At 39.3% G+C, this 20,878-nt stretch overlaps 1 protein-coding gene across 23 annotated transcripts in view; it reads right to left on the bottom strand.

The window, feature by feature from the left end:
- PARD3 (par-3 family cell polarity regulator) overlaps positions 1 to 20,878 on the bottom strand; it is a 608,396-nt gene that overhangs the window by 228,986 nt on the left and 358,532 nt on the right. For 14 of the 23 annotated variants that reach the window (XM_057730270.1, XM_057730268.1, XM_057730263.1 and 11 more), the window contains 3 exons: positions 16,506 to 16,694; positions 15,016 to 15,186; positions 5,591 to 5,750 (listed from right to left, as the gene is read on the bottom strand). In XM_057730270.1, the coding sequence (XP_057586253.1) occupies positions 5,591 to 5,750; positions 15,016 to 15,186; positions 16,506 to 16,694 (520 nt within the window). The remainder of the gene's footprint in view (positions 1 to 5,590; positions 5,751 to 15,015; positions 15,187 to 16,505; positions 16,695 to 20,878) is intronic. The other 9 variants (XM_057730273.1, XM_057730285.1, XM_057730269.1 and 6 more) reach the window with 1 other exon arrangement.

The raw sequence follows: 20,878 nt of genomic DNA, 5'->3' as shown, positions 1-20,878 counted from the left end.
TAGGACCTCACTGCTCAGAGGTATTTCAGGCCAAGACAGGGGAGCTTGTAAATTTTGATTTGCTATTCAATTAGGATATAGTGTTCTCGGTAAGAAAAGACCCAGAACTGTCCACATTGACCAGTTTCTTTCAGGAAAATCTGCTCAGGTTCGTGGATCAGTGTGATAGGTGTTTATCTTTCCTGGGATAAAATTATGATTCAAGGGCCTGATTCCTTAAAGATAAAGCTGGGTTCCAAATGCTGCGATCTTCCTCCCCAAAACACCTATGGTTCTTCTGGCTTCCTCCTCAAATCTTGTGCCATATTTCCTCTGAGCAAGAACTCATGGGTAAGGCTTCAGTTCACATGGTATCTTGTGAAAGGCTGTCCTCAGACAAACATGCATCATGGTGTGGTGTTGTCCCACTGGCCTGGCTCTCCCAACACAGCGAGGAGAATGGATAGTTTCCCTGTCACCTTACAGAAGGATGGAAACACTTCATTTCAAGTCCAATGTCCACATCTGTTAAGTCAGCTCTCCTGGTTCCCATGCAGATAAAAAGGACTGCTGCACTTTCCCAATCCTACCACCGTTTTAAACAGGGTGTCCTTGTCCTCTACGAGAAATTACTTTTAAAAATAGCACAACAGCAATGTGAAGGCAGTTCATGAACATGTTAACATCTGTCTTAAGATCTAATTTTTAAACATTCACAAGGATGTGTAAACAATAATTTCTGTTTTAACACCATTTTGGAAACTGGGAGATGGTATATATAGGCTTGAAGGACTTTTAAAATATATATTATTATAGACATTTTAACAAAGGGGCAAACTAAGTTGATGTATATCTTTTCAGGACAACCCAGTAAAGCAAACTTGCTGGAAATTTCAAATGCATTCATTACTTAGCACCAACTACTCTATGACAAAAATAGTATATGTTCACTGAAACCTCTACTCAGCAAATTATCAAGAAAAATACTCTATTTTGACTTGAAATGCATCCACTTTGACGAACTGAAAACTAGCAACTGTTTATCAATGCTCATGAAAAAAATGTAAATCTAAGTTAATACTTCTTTGTTTCCCTTTCCTGAATTTAAATCATTCTTTTATGCCTACTTGAGTTTTAAGATATTAGTACAGAAAGACAGAAATCTGTTCAATAAAATATCATTCATAAATAACATTGGACGTTCCAGCACTATTACCTAAAGAAATATTTCCTTCTCAAAACATACTTTGTTCCCCCAAAAGTGTATAGAATGACAAAACCCAAGTTATCCCTGACAGCTCACCACTTTCAAGGCACACGCTGCAGCATTAAATGCCATGTCCTCATACAGGCGAAATTTATTGGAAGAAGCTATTACGGTGTAATTATAATACCTTCATTTCTAAACACAAAAATGGAAACTTTTATGCAATATGTTCTGGGAGACAGTCTAGCAAGCCATGTGGAACACAGAATGGTTGTCCACGTGACAGTCCTTTTTTATGTTGTTTTGAGTAGAAATATTGTTCCTTAAGTGATCCAAAATTTTATACCCAAATAAATGGCACAAAATGTCCCTATTAACAATAAGACAAAGATCTGGCTTTTTTTCTTTCACCCATGATTCTGGAGGCTAATATTTCAAAAGACTGGGGAATATATATTTTCCATCAATTTTCCACTTTTTAACATACTTACGACGAATTTTGTTTTGGGATCTGGGTCCAGAAATATATTGGGGGTAATGAACTAAGCTATCAAACTCTATATTCAAGCAAACTCCCCTTAGAATAACTCTCAATTGTGTTTGCGGGTACTTGGCACATTCTAAATGTGAACCCTTCAAAAGGAGATTTCAGAAGCCTTTGATCTGGTTTTCGATGAATAAACTTTCCTCAACTAGTTAACCAACAAATTAAGATTTAGACTGTAGCGGAGTGAAACAATGAGATACAGAATGACTGTTTACTAAACATTTATTCATTGGGACATTTACACAGAAGGCAACACCATGCACGACAGCAGAAACAGATGAAATGAGGAAAAATTGCCAGCGATTTGACTCACAATAAAAACAACATTAACGTTCCACTTTTCTACGCTGACTTTCTAACAAGATCAAAGTATTCTGAACAGAATTATTTTTTAAACTCACCACAAATGCATGACTATAAAAACTACTGAGATTACATTAAAAAATGGAGAGAACACATTTCAGGTGTGCTTTAAACAGAAACATTCTTCAGATAAAAAACTGGAAAACATTTAAGGGTCCATGCTCCCAAATGTCAGCTAGTGATGTCTTATGAAGTGAACACACTGGTGAAATTAGCCACACCTATCACCTCTATGGTTATTATTAGTAGCAGTTAAGACTCTCCAGCAATTTGTAAAATATTTTTAAGGCTTTTAAAAGGAAGAAACCCTATGTAGGCTCAACTACAGATTTCCTTTTGATGACTGTCCAAGCTTACTCCTTGAAAATCCATGATAGTGGAAAGTCAGCCAGTACAGATGACATTTGGAGAACTCTTGCCTTTGGTTGCAACTCTGGCTGACCCCACCAAAAGCTAAGAAGATCAGTCAGGTTCCAGTAACATGGGACTCGTGACTCAGAAAGATATTCATCGTAATTCTGGTTCAGAAACACTTAAGTCTGGGGCTTCAGACCTGTCACTTAATTTCTTTGGTCCAAAATTCCCCTGCACAGACGTTAAGTAGGTTGGAGCACATGATATTTAAGGTTGTGTCAAAGATAACTTCTTTGATTTTTAAATCACGATGGTTGCCAGAATGGAAGATTCTATAGGCTGTCTAAAGCCAGTGGCTTGAAAATGTGGATACTTAAGCACGGATGTTAATAAAGGATGAACGTCACTAACACTTATTGTGTCATCCCAGTAATTCCCCAGAGAGGGCTATTTTTAGAAAGAGGAAATAGCCAAGAACAAAATAAAAATCATCATGGGATCTTGGGACTTAGTTCTTTTATCTGCTAGGTGGGAAAGTATGGCTGATGACATCTGACATGCTTCCAACTCCAAAATTTCTTCCTTTTTTGGTTTATTCTTTGGAAGCTTCTCTCCTGAGTTATGTTCCCATAGAAATAAATCAGAAAGCCTCAAAGCTCCTTCTGGGTCTAGAGTCTCACAGGAGGAATACTCTCTGTGAAAATTCACCCTGTCCACATAAAATTAATCAATTCTTAATGTAGTCAGCTGGAATTTCAATAGAAAGTTCTATCTGAATCATAACAGATCATGAAACAGATACCACCACCTCCACTGGTGTCTACACAGGAGTTCTCCTAAAGGTATAGAAGACAACTACTAACCAAACAACATTTGAAAATTTTCCATGCACCCAGATACTGTTCCCTGCAGTAAATACTGCTGCTATTGGTTTAGGTTAACTGAAAGTCAGTGCTTTAATTTCTTATATTTGGTACCTTGCTTTGGTATCTTGTTGCAAGGTACTATCTTTGCAAGATTTCTAACTTTAAGTGGAAAGTGACCTTATAAACACTGTTTGTTTCTTAGGGCCAATGATGCTGTAATAGTAACTGACAAAGACTGAGGAATTCTCAAACGTGTAGAACTCAAGATAAATCAAATTAAGCATACACATTTCTTAGAGTAAAACTACACGGGACCCCTAGTTTCCAGTACACCATGTAAAAAACTGTCTTAAGAAAATATCCAAATCATTCAACATCAATTTGGCCTATCATCGAAGAGTACAGAGTCTATCACCCCCCAAGCCCAAAAGGCCACGCACAGTACATGACAAAGCACAGAGCCGGGAGGAAGATTACTGCCCCGCCAGAAGCATCTGGAATTTTAAAGTCCATTCCATCTCTAGCAGAGGGAAGGGAAAACAAAGCCAATTCTAATGCAAACTTAAGAGGACTATCAAGGCCACAGCTGACAAAATCAGAGCAACAGACTGAAGAAAAAGAAGGACTCCTCAACCCATATATACAGCATTTCCAAAGGTCACTAGGTGAACTGGGGGTTTTTTGCTTTTTAGTTTTAGTTTTTCGCCTTCCTCTGAAGCATCAGGGATTGGAGGCAGGACGCAGGTTACAGGAACTGGTGGACCAATGGTCTGATTCAGTATGGCAAGTCCTATGTTCCTATAATAAAGGGGAAATTACAGCGAATCACTTTGTATGTACACAGATCCGGGGAACACATACACTCTCTTTCTCGTTCAAGGGGTCTTGATTTTTCATCAATTCAAAAAAGTATTTAACGAAGACAGAGTGTCACAGCAAAACCAGGAAAGGAGGGAAAACCCCACCGCAGTGAGGAGAGTGATCATTAATAAGCGAAGGCTGATCTGACAAACTACGTGCAATTCTTGTCATCTGACAGGTGTGCAATACCTGTGGCATCCTTCCCCGACTTACACTATGCCAAGCAGGCGGAATGACTGTTGGCAAAATTAAACCAGAGAGCTGGCATGTCTTCCTTCTACATGTAACAAACTAAGAAATGGGGAATTTCGCAATTTTTCCAAACAAGAAAGCTAGTAGGATTAGAGGAAGAACAACAGAAAATTCTACCAGCCATGTTCACGTATTTTTCCAATCATGCCCAGTAGAAAGTTCTCTCAAGGCAGACTGATTCTCACTCCTCTTTGTACCTACGGCAAAAGTATATACACAATGTCCGGCCAAGAGCAGGGTTTCCATAAACATCCACTGATGAAGGAAACAAATTCCTGTTCCAATGAAGCTTCCTAATGGAGACGTGACTTGTATTAAATCTCCATTAAATGTGCTCAAAATGGAGTTAAATTTAGGCTGTACTTCATATTAGAGGCTTGCAAAACACACCACCAATAAAAGTGTTTGATGTCACGTGCAATTTTAATCAAAACGGCTCCTTGCGTTTTAAATTTGACAACTCTCACAAGCTAATCCCAAGATGAGCGACTCAGTAAATCCAACCACTCTGGTGGCAAAGCAAGTCTTTATTAACCGGATCTATTAGCAGAGAGCTGAACGGCTGCAGAGCAAGTGCTAATAACCTCATTACCCACTGGGGGCCACGCAGACAGTATGGTGCTGAATGCAAACAAAGGATGCAAAAAACCAGTTTCAGGGTTTTCAAAGGAAGGCTTTGAAAAAGTCGAGATGCAATTAATAAAGGGTCACACCTTATGAAGTACAAACCACAAAATGTGAATGTTTCATATACACGCATATGCGTATTTTTTCCTCTCCCTCCAAACAGTGCTATTGGGAATATGTAACTTTTGAATCCTTCTTGCTATAAACCATTACACTTTTATTTAAAAAAACCAAAACAAAACACAGCTTCACTTATCATCTCAAACACGCTAAGAATACCTGGGTCCCTGGAAAGCACTTCTGTCTGACCCCCTTCTTTTTTTTCCTTCCCCACGTGTTACAGGATCTAAAACTCACTTAACAAAATCAATATATTGATGTCCTCTCTTTGCATTAACACTTCCTGAATGAGGACAAGGAACCTGCTCCTTTTTCTCTTGAAAACATGGGCTTCCTTTACATTAATATTACATTAATAACCTCTCCGTGAACCAGTAAAAGCATAAAAATAAGATGTGATCAACAGGGTTTTACCTGACTCACCCATTATCCTACTGAGCGCGGCATTTCTTGTGGGTGATTCATCAAGCCCCTCAAGCCCGCTGTAGAGGGAGTGGGAAATCCTTCGTTCCCTATCATCCAGCACCGTCTCAATGGGCAGCTCAGGTCCAGAGGGGCTCCCAGGTGACTTCAGCTGCAGAGAAGGGGGGGCAAGGGAAAGTCAGAACTGGAGGCCCATGAGCAGCAGGGGGGAATTATAACAACTTGCCCAAGGCCTGCATCCAACTGGGTACCAAATGAACTAGAACTTTTCACCCTGTACCAAAATAATTTGTGATGACAGTTCTGCCTAATGACCAACTTTCTGTGCCACTTTACACTGTGCCTCCTGTGAAGTTCTGTCAGATTTCAACCACTGGAGGAAAAATATGTATATTAAAGGCATTTTTTCCCCCAAACTTATCTCATTGCTTATTTTTTTTTTTTCCAGTTTGACGGTTAGTATCTGTTGAAGTCAATTTAAGTTATGGTTTAATTCCAGATTCTTTGTGAGATGCTGCCCTACGCAAGACATGCTTTATCATTATCACAATGGAAGCTGGAATTTAAGTCTACTTTTTACACTTAGCAAGTGTAAATACACCTAACAATTAACACACCTTGGTGTGTGTGCAAGGAGGATGACCACCTACTCTCTAAGACTTAAAGACCACTTGTCAGCTCAGGTGTCTTCAACAATACAATGAGTGTCAGTTTCTTTTGCTGAAATTAGAAACAAACATCCTATTCTCTCATTGTGATATTAAGTATGAGATACTGAGAGAAAATAAACTACATAGGATATTGACAATACAGAAGACCAAGTATTCTCATGAAGCAGGCAAAGATGCCTATTTCACAAACATATATAATCTGCAAAGAATATAGGTGAATTCCTATCAAAAAGAATTAAAATAGTTATGTAGCATTCTTTAAAACAGCTATGCCTTATAAGTCATATATCCAATACTTTATAAAAATAATATGAGTGAGAACTCTATGTGAGTAAGGCCATGAAACAAGGAGGAACAAAACACACAGACCCTCCCAATGTGGCTCTGAGGTTAACCCCGCTGACTAATATTTGATGATGCTTTGGAGCTGGCCTGCAGCCAGAGGCAGGGAGGGCTTGGGGGTGGGCAGCATGACGTGGAGAGAAGACTGCACATTCCAAACAGAGGAAACCACAACTGTGGCTCCTTCATCTGAACAAATTATTATTTCTGTTAGAAGCTATCATCTGTTTAATATAAATGAGATATTTAATGAAGTTCCGAATTGTAGACTTATCTCGCCCAGTTTGATAAGCACAGGGGAGATTTAATGCATCGAAGGGTCAACACAATTACAATTGGAGGCACGTCAAACTGCGGGAGAATAATAAACTTGCAGTGCTAGTGAATTAGACTCAATAAGGTTTAAATTGTGAAATGACGATTTGTTTTATTAGTTTTGTTTTGTTTTTTTAAATTGCAGATTACAACTGACAGCTTTACTGAAAAATAAATTAAATATTCAAGGTCTCGGATGTAAAAAAATGCAAGAATATTTTCTGAAAGAACACTATGCCTAAAGTCCAAGGTACTTTGGGGAGGTAAAAACAAAAACAAACACAGCAAATATGCAACACCTTTAAAAACAGGCATGTGTGAATTTTTTTAATGAGCACATACATTAGAGACCTGCTATACAAGTCTCAACATGCAAGACCTGCATCCTACACAGTAATTTATTTTATCATAAGACAGACAACATATCTTCGAGTTTGCTTAACAAATACATTTAATTGAACCATACAACTGCAATTTTCTAGATGATAAAATCTTTATAAAGCCCCTTTATGAGAAATCCCTAAATATCCCAAGAGGCTATTTTAGAATTTTATAAAGTCAAATAAAAATTCCATTTAAAAAACAGCACATGCAGGCTTTCCTGAGAAAAACAATAAGATGCCTGTTCATTAGGAACCTCGTACTTGAACACTTTCATGGGAAAGCTTCTGCACCTCCCCACCTCCCTAACCAAGTCTAATTTGCATCTCAAAAGACAGATTTAAATGAAGACATCAATGGCCTCCTACATAAATATTTAACAGAAGATACAATGCCTTTTAATTTCTTTTAAAAAAAAAACTGATTGGGGTACCGAGTTTTGTTTTAAATCTTTTGATGATTTTTTTTTGTTGTTGCAAGCAATTGAGTTTAAGAAAGAGGAATGCACCGCATCGAAGTGGGAGCGTAGCCACTCCAAGGAGGGCGGTCCTGGAAGAGTGGCCTCACCTTCCTGCAATATGGGCTGCTCCCAGGCCCTTCTGATCTTCTTATATAAAAACCTAATCAAATTGAGCTTAATTCGAAGAAGACACCAAAATAAAAGAACTGCAATTTTCATTTTGTCGTTTCGACTGCAAAAAATCTTCTTCCATCCAACAGAATTCAGTCCCAAGTAGGGGTAGTTGTGTGGGACCCCCCCTTAACTCCATCCCTAGGAAAACAGGAAAGCCTTTCCCCCCATTAAAGAAAACTCAGCCCTAGGTTGCAGCAAGATAACTCACACTGGGGATAAGCATCAAGTGATACAGTCTTTTCCGAAAGTAACATGGAAATGTATGTCACAGGTCAAAAAATATCCTACACTCTTTGACCAGGCCATTTATTTCACTTTGTGGTCACTATCCTCACAAAATAATAAGTTAAGTGAGTAATAAAGATTCACGCCAATCAATATTTATCAAAACTTTATTTACAAAGGCATAAAAATTGGGAAATACCCCATATCTAAAAACAATGTAAATACAGGATGCTCTTAAAAACATTCAAACGATCATATGTTGCTTTTATAATCAGAAAATAATAAGTGCTATTTAATAAAAGTAAAACTGGGTATCGTCCAATGAACATGCTCTATATTATACAGCTGTCCTACTCTTCCTGAGAAAAGGTAAAATATTGGTTTCTTTTGAAAAACTAATACAATATCTGGGGGGCTTAATAAAATCTCATGTTGTTCTAAGTGTGCATTAGTGGGTCAAATCATGTCTTTCACATAAAGAAAATGTATCCCACCATCTCAACTATAAACGGTGAAAAGCTGGCAGAGATACGGCCCTAATCCCCTTCAGCAAACCTAAAACTGGGTCCCAGTTAGTAACTGGCATGATCTTATTATCCAATATTTCAGTCTTTATAAGCTTATTCTATTTTATCCTCAATTCCTGGCACAGAGCAGGCACTGGGTGAATAACCGGATGAATCCATTCGAGTGAATGACTCAGAGTTTCCTTAAAACGGTTTAGAGATCTCACGCATATAGGCCACATGGACGCAGGCCTTTAAAGCTGAGGGCACAGCACAGGCTGAAAGTAAGAGAGCTGATGGAGATTACCATCACACGTTGCAGAAAGTACTAACATCCAAAGGACAAGTGAACACAAGACAATGTATAGGAAGACAGGGTTTATTTAGCTTTCTTCAGGGAAGAGTGGCTGGAATTTCAGGGTTCAGTTCACGCTTTCATGCAGAACCACAGCTCATGTCCTTCACGTCCCCGTGTGACTGACGGCAAGGACCAGAGGGTGAAGTCAGCCTGGCTGTGGCAGGCCCAGCACGTGATGCCTGCCTGACGCTGGGACGCACGGGCTGACGGTCCGTCTCTTCCCAACACAGCCAGGGTGTCAACTGACTGAACCACACACTCAGGCAATCAGACCCTCTCATGTGCCTAAGAGGGATGGACACCTTGCTTCTAAATTACTGTGCCATGCCCCTGGCCTTGTAGCCATTAAGCATGTCGTTTGACCTCCCTGTATTTATTTCTTCATATATAAAATAAAGAGAATCATAAATGATACCTTAGGCCCCTTCCAATCCTAATGTAGCTTTCTAAGAGAATTAAACCTAGGGAGAGAATTCATTTTCAAGCAGTCCTTCCTTGGTCAGTTCAGTGAGTTTTGACAAACTGATAAACCCATGTAACGTACACCCCTCTTTGGTTAAAGGGCACTGCCACTCCCTCATTACATTCCTTCCTATCATTTCCCACTCAATGCCAACCCGCCCAGAAGCGACCAATGATATTTTCATCCTAGAATAGTTTTTTCAGATCTAGATTTTCATGTAAATTAAATAATAATAGTAATCCTAGTATACTATTAATAGTAAATAATATAAAAATTAATAATGCCAATTGGTAAGCAGTTTGTCCATTGCTATAAAAATGCCTGCTGGGATGATTAATGAGAGTTTATTAAATCTATCGGCCAATTTCAGAAAATTGATACCTCAAGGATACGGAGTCTGTTAAACATATATCACTCCACTAATTTAGGTCTATTTTAATTTTTCAGTGACGTTTTATAGAATTACAAGTACAGAGATTCCCTGTGTTGTTAAACATATCCCTAAGTATTTTATGGTTTTTGAAATTATGGTACATGATACTGACTTTTATTGTCAATTTGTCTATTCCTAGTACATACAAATAAATGGACTTTGTGCATTGGCCTACTGTCCTGTGATCTTGCTAAATTCACTTCTTTGTTCTAAAGTAATTGCCTTGTAGATTCCTTAGGATTTTTTACATAGACAATCACATTATCTGCGAATAAAAAGTTTTATTTCTTCTTTAAAAAAAAAAAAAGTAGTCCTAGGTGACTAAATCCCTCAGCATGGGGGCTGAGACAAAACTTACCTGGTCTTATCCTCTGTTGGTACCAAGACAGGCTTTATATGAAATCATGTCTAACAAAGATAGAATGAAATGGCTGCAAGCTAAGTTAAATTACAGTAATTCCTACAAATACTAATTTCCTTGGAACATTTAAAATCAGCATAATTGTCCTGCACAGATTATTTTCAATATACGAGGCAGGATGTCAGGCATTCACACCCGTTTCCCAAAGTCTTCCTTCAAAGTCCTCAACAAATTCCTCCTTTGTGATGATCCCAATGTTTCTGCCTCTTGCTTTATATGTATTCTTTCCAATGGAAAAGATGCCCCAAAAGTTCATCCATCCTTCGGGAGCACAAAACAAAGGGAAGCCATTTCTTCTCCCTCTCTTTTTTAAAGAAATAATTACTGCTTATAAAATGTTTTTAAATACGGAAGTAAGAGCATTAGAGCTAAGGAAGGTGAAGGGAATTGAGAATCACCACCAAAATAGTAATTGTGTTACCTTGTCTTCTTAAAGTTTCAGCGTCTAACAGTAACTAAGCTAATCATTTTCTTCTAAAAAGGCTTGACTAGCCGTGATTATTTCCCACATCATTCAGTCCATGTTTAGGTGTCAGCCTTGGGTTGGACCCCAGTGATGGGGACATGGACAAGGTCCCAGCCATCTCAGAATTTGCAGTTCCCGCCAAAGAAAACCAGAGAGGAACCATGATGGTGAGACAGCTGCTGCCTGAAGGTGAGTACCCGGGGCTACAGGAAGACTTTGGAGAGAGGATACGAAAATCTAAAGGCTGTCTTTGCTGGGACAAGGAGCACAGCTGACTCATGTGGAAAATCCAGAGGTGAAGGGCAGCATCAGACATCTGAGAAATTTCAGGTTGTGCAGAGCTGCTGGAGCAGAGGCAGCATAGGGACGGGCTAGCGGGCGCAGGGGCCAATTTATGCACGCCCTAGTGGCCATGCGATGGAGACTGGCACCCATCCTGGAATGTATGGAAAGCTCCCGAAAAGATTTCGGCCAGGAGTGATGTGATCAGTTTGTTTTGTGGGAAGGTGTACCTTACTGCTGTGTAGACAAAATGGGTTGAGAGAGAAATCCTTCAGGGAGCTGCAGCAGAGAGCCCGGGGAGATGATGGGGTAAGGGCAGGAGGATAGAGAAGAGTGGGGGAGGAGAGAAAGATTCCAGAGGAGGAGGCAACAGAAACAGGAAAGGCATTTGAGAGGTCAGAGCCGCCCCAGATTTCCAGCTTCTACAAGTGAAGAAACAGTGGAGCTATTTCGGGGAGAAGGAGGAAAGAGTGGATGAAGAGCTGAGGAAGGAACACATTTGGGAGGAAAGAGCATAGGTACCTGAGAGACATATCAGTGGACGTCTCCATGGGCGGATGGATAGAGGGGTCTGGAACTACAGTAGAGCCCTGAGCTGGAAACAGGACCAGGAGATTCATCACAGGGAAAGTGGTACCCAAAGACCAAGGAACTAGGGTCTCCCAGGGAGTATGTGCAGTACAAGACGCAGCCCAGGAAAGCCTTGGGGGAACACTAACCAATAAAGGAAGAGGCAGAAGAAAGCAACCTTAGGGGAGACAGAGGACCAGAGGGAAGGAGAAGAAAAATGGAGAGAGCTGGCAGGAAAGGATTCAAGAATGAGGCAGTGTTCACAGACTCCAGAGGGGTCAAGCGGAAGAGACTGAGAAATATCCTCTAGAAAATGTCTTGAATGTGCTGTACCAGAACAAAGACCGGGGAAGAGCAGGGTAAGATGATACCTAGTATGGAGAGTGGCCAATTTTTAAAGAAAACATATTAAGATAACATATAGCACTTCCCACTTATAAGAGAGGGCAAGGGAAGATGTGACAAAGCACAAAAGATATTCTTTTGCAAATTTGCATCTTCTCTAGCTTGAAATTAAGTATGCAAACTCTTGATTTAAAGATGAGTTAGTAAGATATAGTTCTGGGATATTGTCAAAGGCCGGACCACACAGCTGACGGATGGACCCAGGAGGAGAGAACTCAGCACATTACTCTGGCTTCAGGTTCATCCACGACAAGATGCCCTATGCTTATATCAATATTTACGGTAACATAATTTACACACACCCTCCTGGTAATTCAGGGAGATGTTTTTCCAAAGGTAATATATAATATAAGTACAACAGCAGCAAAATCATGTCTTAAGACTTATGGGAAGCTGAAATGAGCTCCTCTGTCTTCAGATAATTCTTTAGTTAAACCCCATCAGTACAAAAGGCTTTTCGCTGGTATTACAAAGACAGCACAGCACTCGTGATAAGATTTTTTTTTATATAATTGCTTTATAAGCTTACTCTATTCTAAGAAATAGTAATAACCAGCAATGTATGAAAATGATACCAAAAAGAATACTGAATATTAAAGTCTATTACTGCCTATTACCTCTGTCCCCTTACTTAAATCATTTTCATTCACATAAACTCACATGCAGAAGTGAATGAGACACAAAGATACTGCAGTGGGATTCCAATTCCATGAGTTTTACAGGGCAACAGGGAATCAAATCAGTGCTTTTATCAAAATATTTTCAGGCTGGTATAGGTTTGTTTGGGGAACAAGAGGGAACCATCTGAACCAAATGAAAGCGCATCTAGATTCAGGATGCTGACCTTCGGTCCATTTCTTACATTTTAAGACCTCTTATGACATTTCAATGCTTTTCTCTGAAAGAAAACTTTGAGAAGGTGCTAGAAATTTTAGTTTGTTTTCAAAGAGACCACGAAGGACGTCCCTGGTTGCACAGTGGTTAAGGATCCGCCTGCCAATGCAGAGGACATGGATTCAATCCCTGGTCCAGGAAGATTCCCACGTGCCACGGAGCAACTAAGCCTGTGCACCACAACTACTGAAGCCCCGTGCGCCCTAGAGCCCATGAACCACAACTACTGAGCCCGCGTGCTGCAACTACTGAAGCATGCATGCCTAGAGCCGTGCTCTGCAACAAGAAAAGCCACTGCAGTGAGAAGTACTCGCACCACCACAAAGAGTAGTCCCCGTTTGCCACAACTAGAGAAAGCCTGCACACAGCAATGAAGACACAATGCAGCCCAAAATTAATTAATTAATTAATTAATTAATTAATTAAAAATAAATAAATAAAAATAAAGAGACTACGAATATGATCTACTGTCCAGGAGAATATCCAGAGAGGGAACCCTATCTGTTTTTATTCACCATGGTATCCCCAGGATCTAACTCATTTTCGGAATGTAGTAGATGCTCAGTGAACACCTGTCAAGTGAATACAGGCTTAAGGGATATGAAATTATTCCATTTTTGAAAAAGACCTAATAAAGAACAATGTGTCTTGTGAACTTACTGTGGAGAAGTTTTCGCATAGCTCTTTGTAGAATTTACATAAAAACATCAGTTAATGATTTGGAAATCAATCAAAATTATTATCAAGAAAAATCAACCTAGTAGCCTACTCTGAGGGATCAGCATTTATATTTATCATAAGAAAGTAAATGTTTTACTTTCCACAGTTTTCCACCCTGAGGTTTTTATTTAAGGTGACACTGTTCTCTTGCTGTTATGGAAGTTAATTTGTTAATGACCATTAAGTCATTCTCCATTTGGAAAATAAAAACAATGTAAAAATAAGCCTACGGTCAATAACCTTTCAATAATTGGTCCTCCCTCCACCAACTACCCACTGAATTCAAGGGTATGTAACAAAATCCAATTGTATTAAATGACTGGATGAGCCAACACCACAGCCTGAAAAGCTTGCTTTATATATTAAATCCAGATTTTAAAATTAAGAAAAACACCTAAGCAGTTCAGTTATACTTTCCAGTTTGTCCACTTTGTACCATTTGCTAATCATTTTCTCTTAGTTGATTTAAAAATGGGGAATTAAGCATCAATGCAAACAAAAACAACAAACTTTATAGTTTCAGCAAACAGGTCCCACCTGTTTCCTATAGACGACATACTTTTTAAATGATCTTTGAAAAAAACTTTTTTCCTGGTTCTAATATGAATTAGCAAATCTATATACAATTCCCTTTAAATTTTCAAATGCCCCGCTATCCAAGAAAGTACGTTTCTACTTGGTAGGTTTTTCCTCTTTGGGAAAAGATGCTCACACCCTTTGGAAGATTAAACCTTCCCACTCACGCCTGACTGCAGAAGGCAGTGCATGAGCAAAGCCCACCATGGCTTTATGCAGGACATACCACTGAAAAGGCAGCCTCTTTAGAGGAAAATACTCAGCCCACCAGGGAAGGAGAAAGGGAGCCAAGGGGTAGGAAGGAAGGCTTACACTTCTGACAACGTCACAAGAGAAACAGACTCTCTCTGTGACGAACTTTGCAAGAAGCGCCCATTCCAGGTAAGTAAGGGAACGGGCAATTGCTTCAGTGTTTCTCCCTCCTGGTTTAACACTGCGGAACAGAAGAGAAAGTGCGGGCTCAGAGCAGGAAGGCGTGGCTCTGTTTCCAAGGTGAGAGCCCAGCTAATGGTGCCTTTGAGATCCCAGTGTTACCTGTTGAGGTGGCTATAGAAATCTTACTGCACACTTAGGGATATCTTGATCACAGAAGTCAGAAAACAAACCCACTGACAGTACAATAAACTCTAGCTGGCAAAGATAACTGAGCGTCTTTCGAGGTCAAGCCCCTGGACCTGCTATTCTTGGCCCAGTGTTAGGACAGAACTTGGTCCTACGACCATCTCCGATGCCTTCTGTCTTTCTCCTTCTTTACCTCGGCGCCTTTGGTGACCCTCCTTGCCACAATGAGCTGGATCATTCCTCGCTTGTTCCCTTCGGTGGACATGGACCTCCGGAGGGTTTCCATGGCATCCTGGTTGGTCTTGCCCAACAGGGATTCTCCATTCACTGCTATCAGTTGATCATTCACCCGAAGCCTCCCATCCTGGGGAGGAGGAAGGTAAAAATAAGTGCCATTAAGTAGCCTGTGCTAAAAAGAAGCTGCTTTCTCTTTTGTTAAATAAATAAAGTAAAAACAAAGCAAAAAAGAAAAAAAAAAAGGGCTTTACTACTAATGAATTATGCCCAATTGAACACCAGCATAATAATGTGTAAGCAGCCCTTGCAGCCTGTGTCTACTTCAATCATTTATACATTTGTAAATCAAGTCATTATCATAATCTGTTTACCAAAATAGCATACTAATTCAAAGGACACAAAGTGATTACTTTCCTGCTTCCAGAGACACCCAGAGAGGTTATTTACAACCCAAGACGTGCAAAAGCTCCAGGCTATTAGACAATTGCAGAGAAGTGCCCCCTTCACAGACAGCCAGGAAATTTTCTCTAGACTGGGAAACAGGAGAAGTGACCCATGGGAGGGGAGGGGAGGGGAGGGGAGGGGAAGAGATTAACCTTTCCCGTAGGGCAGCTCTGTGCCAAAATCTGAGCTAAGTCTTTGCAGAGATAATCTCCATTTCACTAGAATGACCATGGGCTGTGAATTTTCTGAGATCAAAAATGGGGAGTTGAAGATACAAATCCCACCCCCAAAATGAGACATCACTGAGATTTCACTAGCTGTTTGATCATAGATGGGGTATTGGGAAGAATACAGAAAACATTTAAGTGTTACAGGATATCAGAATACGCCACCCTAAAACACGCCACTTTGGCCTGTGGGTTATTTTCAGCAGAAGGCAACTGAGAAATGACAGACACAGGAGGGGGGCTCTGTCCTCCCTGCTTATGGTTGAACGCGGGGCATGAAGTTCTCCCTGAGAAGGTGACCCCTCTCTTCTCCCACACTTGGAAGGGGAGAATGACCCTCACTACCAGAGACAGAGATGCACTCAGAAGAGCTTACAAAATAAGTCTTTTCTACCATGAGTTTCCTTCATAGATTTACCATCCCTGGAAGCCTGAACCTTTTTTCTTTGTATAATTCCTACTCCACAAGTTATCACTATTTACAAAAATGGTATATAAGCTTCCAAGTCTAACCACTTCTTTAGGCTTTTACTTCTTTCCGGTGGAGCCCCCATGCATGTCAAATTGGAAATTTTACCACCAAGAAAATGTGTAAACTTTTTCTCCTGTTAATCTGTCTTTCATCAGTTTAATTCACAGGCCACAGAAACAGAATCTAAGAGGGTAGAGGGAAGAATTCACCCCTACAGCTTCTATGTTTCCAAACTAAGAATAGGGCTGTGAGTAAACATTTTTGTGAATGAGCCTAAGCTTGATAAGGTTGACATTTGCTTACTTTAGATGCTGCTCCGCCATTAATAATGGACTTGACGAAGATTCCTAAGTCTGCGTGGTTCTCTTTTGACCGGTTACCTTTGACACTGACGCCAAGACCGGCAGATCCTGAATCATTCAGTGGAACTTCAAAGGTCAGAAATTCCCTGGTGCCATCAGGTGTGAGAACAGTATCCTCATCTTCTGCTTTCTAACAGGAAACAAAATTGCACATTATATTCCAGTGTTGCTTTCTGTTATTTTAAAGGACTGCTGATGAGCAGCTCTTTAATCATGACAGGCGCAGTATCTCCACCAAAGGTCCACAAGATCTGCGGTAACAGCGCATCTGCACCCATCCAGATGATTCCTGGAACCAGCTGCTAATAGTTTAGTGCTGCACTTGTTTCAATATTGAAACAAACCTAAACCAGATTCTGAGAAATATAGGAGGGGAAATGTAGCAGACTAAAAACATGTAGACTCGGAGTTTTGGCTTGGTTTTTTGTGTTTTGTGTTTTTGTCTTTTTCTTTAATCTGTTTATATATTCTAAACCACAGGAGAAAAACAGTAACAGCAGGAAATACAAATAAGTAAATATAACTCATTTGTCCCTCTGTTTTTCACTGGGAATTTTCAATGTTATTAATAGTTTAATGTTCACTAAGGGCGTATCATTTTTTTCACAAACAATAACAAATCCTGATGATACAAAGTCAGCAGAAAGACTATTTATTTTCAGAGTCACTAGAGAGTTTTAACCTTCAACATCTGTGAGACAAAGTAGAGATAAACAACATTAGAGAAATTTTTTCCACAATACTGTAGGATACATTTATAGCTGGTGGATATTATTCAAGCAATATTGTTTAATTAAAGAGCTGTATATGCCAGCTCTGATTTCATAATTGTAGCCATCAAGTGCATAAGGAGATTGTTACAGAATCCAACACACTTGAGATACACGAAATTTTGCCCACATCCCCTACACCAGCAGGGAGGAAATGAATGCTTCCAGTATAACCTGATGAAAGGCAGTATAACCTGATGAAAGGCAGTGAGCGGCATGTAAAAATGGCGGACACCGGAAGAGGAAATCGTCTGCCTCTGTAACCCTCTTCTGTGATCCCAGCTCTACACCGGCCACCTCTAAATAGGCGAGGCCAGAATTCTTTATCAAATTCAGTGTTTCACTTAGGTCACACAACAGACACTGGTACAAGCTCTCTGAATAACATCTAACTGCCACATGCAGTCCTACAACTTTTCCTCCTTCCCTTTTCATAATTTTGGAATATTTCTCCAGCATCCTTCTAGTCATTCAAGCTGAAAGTATCAAATTACACCTAAAGAATGGTTCAGCATCCAATGGTTCAGCATCTAATGGTACATAATTAGGCAAGAAAATAAGGCATCTTTAAAGGCTGCACTTTTCAAGAATGTTCAGTCACACACATGTAAGCCTACTGCAGAGCAATGGAAATGTAGGTAACCTTCAGTTGTTTTCTTTGTATCTCAACACATTTAAAAAAATTTTTCTAATAATTATCAAAATTAACTTAGTAATGATAAAATAATTTTTAAAAGGAATTTGGAGATTTAACATGCAATCTCAGATATTTCAATTAGATGAAACAATTTTTGGAAGTACACAGTTTATCACTGAGATTTTTTTTTTAAGATTATCACAACACAAGAGATATGTTACTTTCAAGTCTCCAAATCCATGATAACGTGATTTTTTTAAAGTTTCCAATTTACAAATATTCAACGTTAACATTCTTTGTGCCATCTCAAAAGATAGTCTCACAGTTATCAGCATAAGGTGTGTTTCAAAAAAAATCACTAATATGTTAAAAACAGGAAAACTATATAATAAAGAATATTAAAAAAAGAATAACTTGAAAAGATACAGAGAGATAGCATGTTAACTATATAAAGTAAAAACATTTCAGTATCAAAATAAAAATAAAGCCTGTATCTGCCCATTATAAAGGCCTTACACTTAAAAATATTCCTAGAGAATAATTACAGCTCAAATAAAATCAATGGATTGGGGAGAAATAAACATTAAATACTCCTATCAAAATACTGACATCATATTTACTATGCAAAAGTATCTTTATATAGTGGTTTTGCTCCATTAAATTTTATTTTCATCCATATGGTTCAAAACAATTGAAGAGTGGTAAATAAAGACCTTGTGTGAATGAATACAGCTATCTCAATATAAAATCTGTTTTTGATGTTTGAAATACAAAATAGTATCAAAATACACTACAGCCCCTTCTACTTTAAATTCAGAAGTAACTGAATGATAAAATTCACTTTGTCCATTCCTGGGAAAGCTGCATTTGAAAAGACACGGAAACCAAGGATAGTCCTTACCTGGGCACATTTAGGTCTGATCCTTCAGTACATTTATTTGCCTCAAATCTGGAAGGTTCTTAATTGTCACTTCCTGATTTGTATCTTCAGTTTGGCTTTTTAACGTTTACTGATTTTGACATTTCCATAATGTTTCGCTAAGGCTTAAAATTCTCATTTTTATTCTACTTGAAAAATCAAGAGAAGGAGCAGACTGAATATAGGAAGAGAAATTTTAATCAAGTTCGAGTCACTTCCTGACGTGCCCTGCTCTGAACCTGTCTTAAAGGAGACTGTGCTCTCCGTGGGAAAGCTTCATTTCATATGAAAACCGCAGATGGGAATAATATTCGTGTGCACCTTTCTTATCAAGTCTTAAGCCATTAGTATCATTAAAAACATTTAAGCGAGAGATTCTACTTTTCCTTGGATATTACATTATTAATCCATTTGCCTCTTGACATAAGACTGAAATTAATGCCAACTTTGAGAACTTAATTCTCTGGCAGCAAAATGTTTTAAAAAATTTGCTCTTCAGAAACCACTTTTAAGGCTACTTTATAGAGAATTTTTCCAAAATCTTATTAGTATGGGGATCTCTTCTTTCTGATACAAAGGAAAAGCTAATTTTCTATCACCTTCGATTGTTACTCCACCCAGATTGTGTACTATCTCAACCGTTTCTTGAGTCGAGCTCTTTCTAAAGAAACACAATAAAATATTTGTTTCCCTTTAATTTGTTCCTTAAGCCATTTGGACATGAATGTCACTCAAGGACACATGATGGCCCTCGTGTACAGGCATGTATGTACCCAAAAGTGATTTTTCTATCCATGCAACCTATCATGTTGTCCCTTGGCCATTACTCCTTTGGCATTTTTGCCTTCTGATGTCCAGGGAAAAAAAGGCATTTTTGCTAAGCATATTAGAAGCAGGGAACCTACTGCATGGGCAGTATGAAAGCTATTTACTTTCCCACTACCCTCAGAACAGCAGAAAAGATGCACACGTGTCTGCAGCGAGACAGGAAAACAAGTAACCAGCACTAAAGCCCAGTTTTCCTTCCTCTCCAAACAACAGCCCCAATAGCTGGGGGGAGACAGCTGGCCCACAGGCCACATGGAGCCTGCAATTAATCTGCAAAATGGGTAGCAAGGAAATAAAAGCTGATTATATTATGCGGCCAAAACATAATTGTTGGAATCGTTGGGCAGAGGTTAGCACTGGGATGGGGAAGACGAGCTAGGGATGAAAACCTTATGATGATTGGGAGATTGGGATTGCCATATATACATTACTAATAAGAAAAAAAATACCAAACTGTACACTCTAAATACATGCAATTTATTGTATGTTAACTGTATCTCAATAAAATTTTTTTAAAAAAAACAAAACAAACCTTATGATGGATCTTACAGAACAATTATGCCATCATATTCTCACACCTAACACACCAGTGTTCATACAAGTTAAAGAGCTAATACACATATTCAACATCTAGAGATTAAATAATATGCAGGGGGCTTCCCTGGTGGCGCCGTGGTTAAGAATCTGCCTGCCAATGCAGGGGACATGGGTTCGAGCCCTGGGCTGGGAAGATCCCACATGCCACGGAGCAGCTAAGCCTGCAAGCCACAACTACTGAGCCCATGTGCCACAACTACTAAAGCCCGCATGCCTAGAGCCTGTGCTCAAGAGAAGCCACCGCACAGAGAAGCCCGCGCACCACAATGAAGAGTAGCCCGCGCACCACAACTAGAGAAAGCCCGCGTGCAGCAACGAAGACCCAACACAGCCAATAAAAAAAATAAATCAATTAAATAAATTTACATTATTAAAATGTAAATAAATACGCAGGTAGAGCAGACAAATGGATGACAACCATTTACAGTTTTAATCAAGAGGAGGATTTTTTTAAATAGAGACGTTATGTTTATTTTTTGCATAAAGGAATAACCCTCCAGTTTCTTTAAGCTGTATATTTTAATTTATCCCATATGTGAGATGAGTGTTTATGCACGATATTT

This window comes from Hippopotamus amphibius, chromosome 4, assembly GCF_030028045.1.
Source record: "Hippopotamus amphibius kiboko isolate mHipAmp2 chromosome 4, mHipAmp2.hap2, whole genome shotgun sequence".
In the NCBI taxonomy this organism is placed as follows: domain Eukaryota; kingdom Metazoa; phylum Chordata; class Mammalia; order Artiodactyla; family Hippopotamidae; genus Hippopotamus; species Hippopotamus amphibius.
This window is presented reverse-complemented; position numbering and strand designations above follow the sequence as displayed.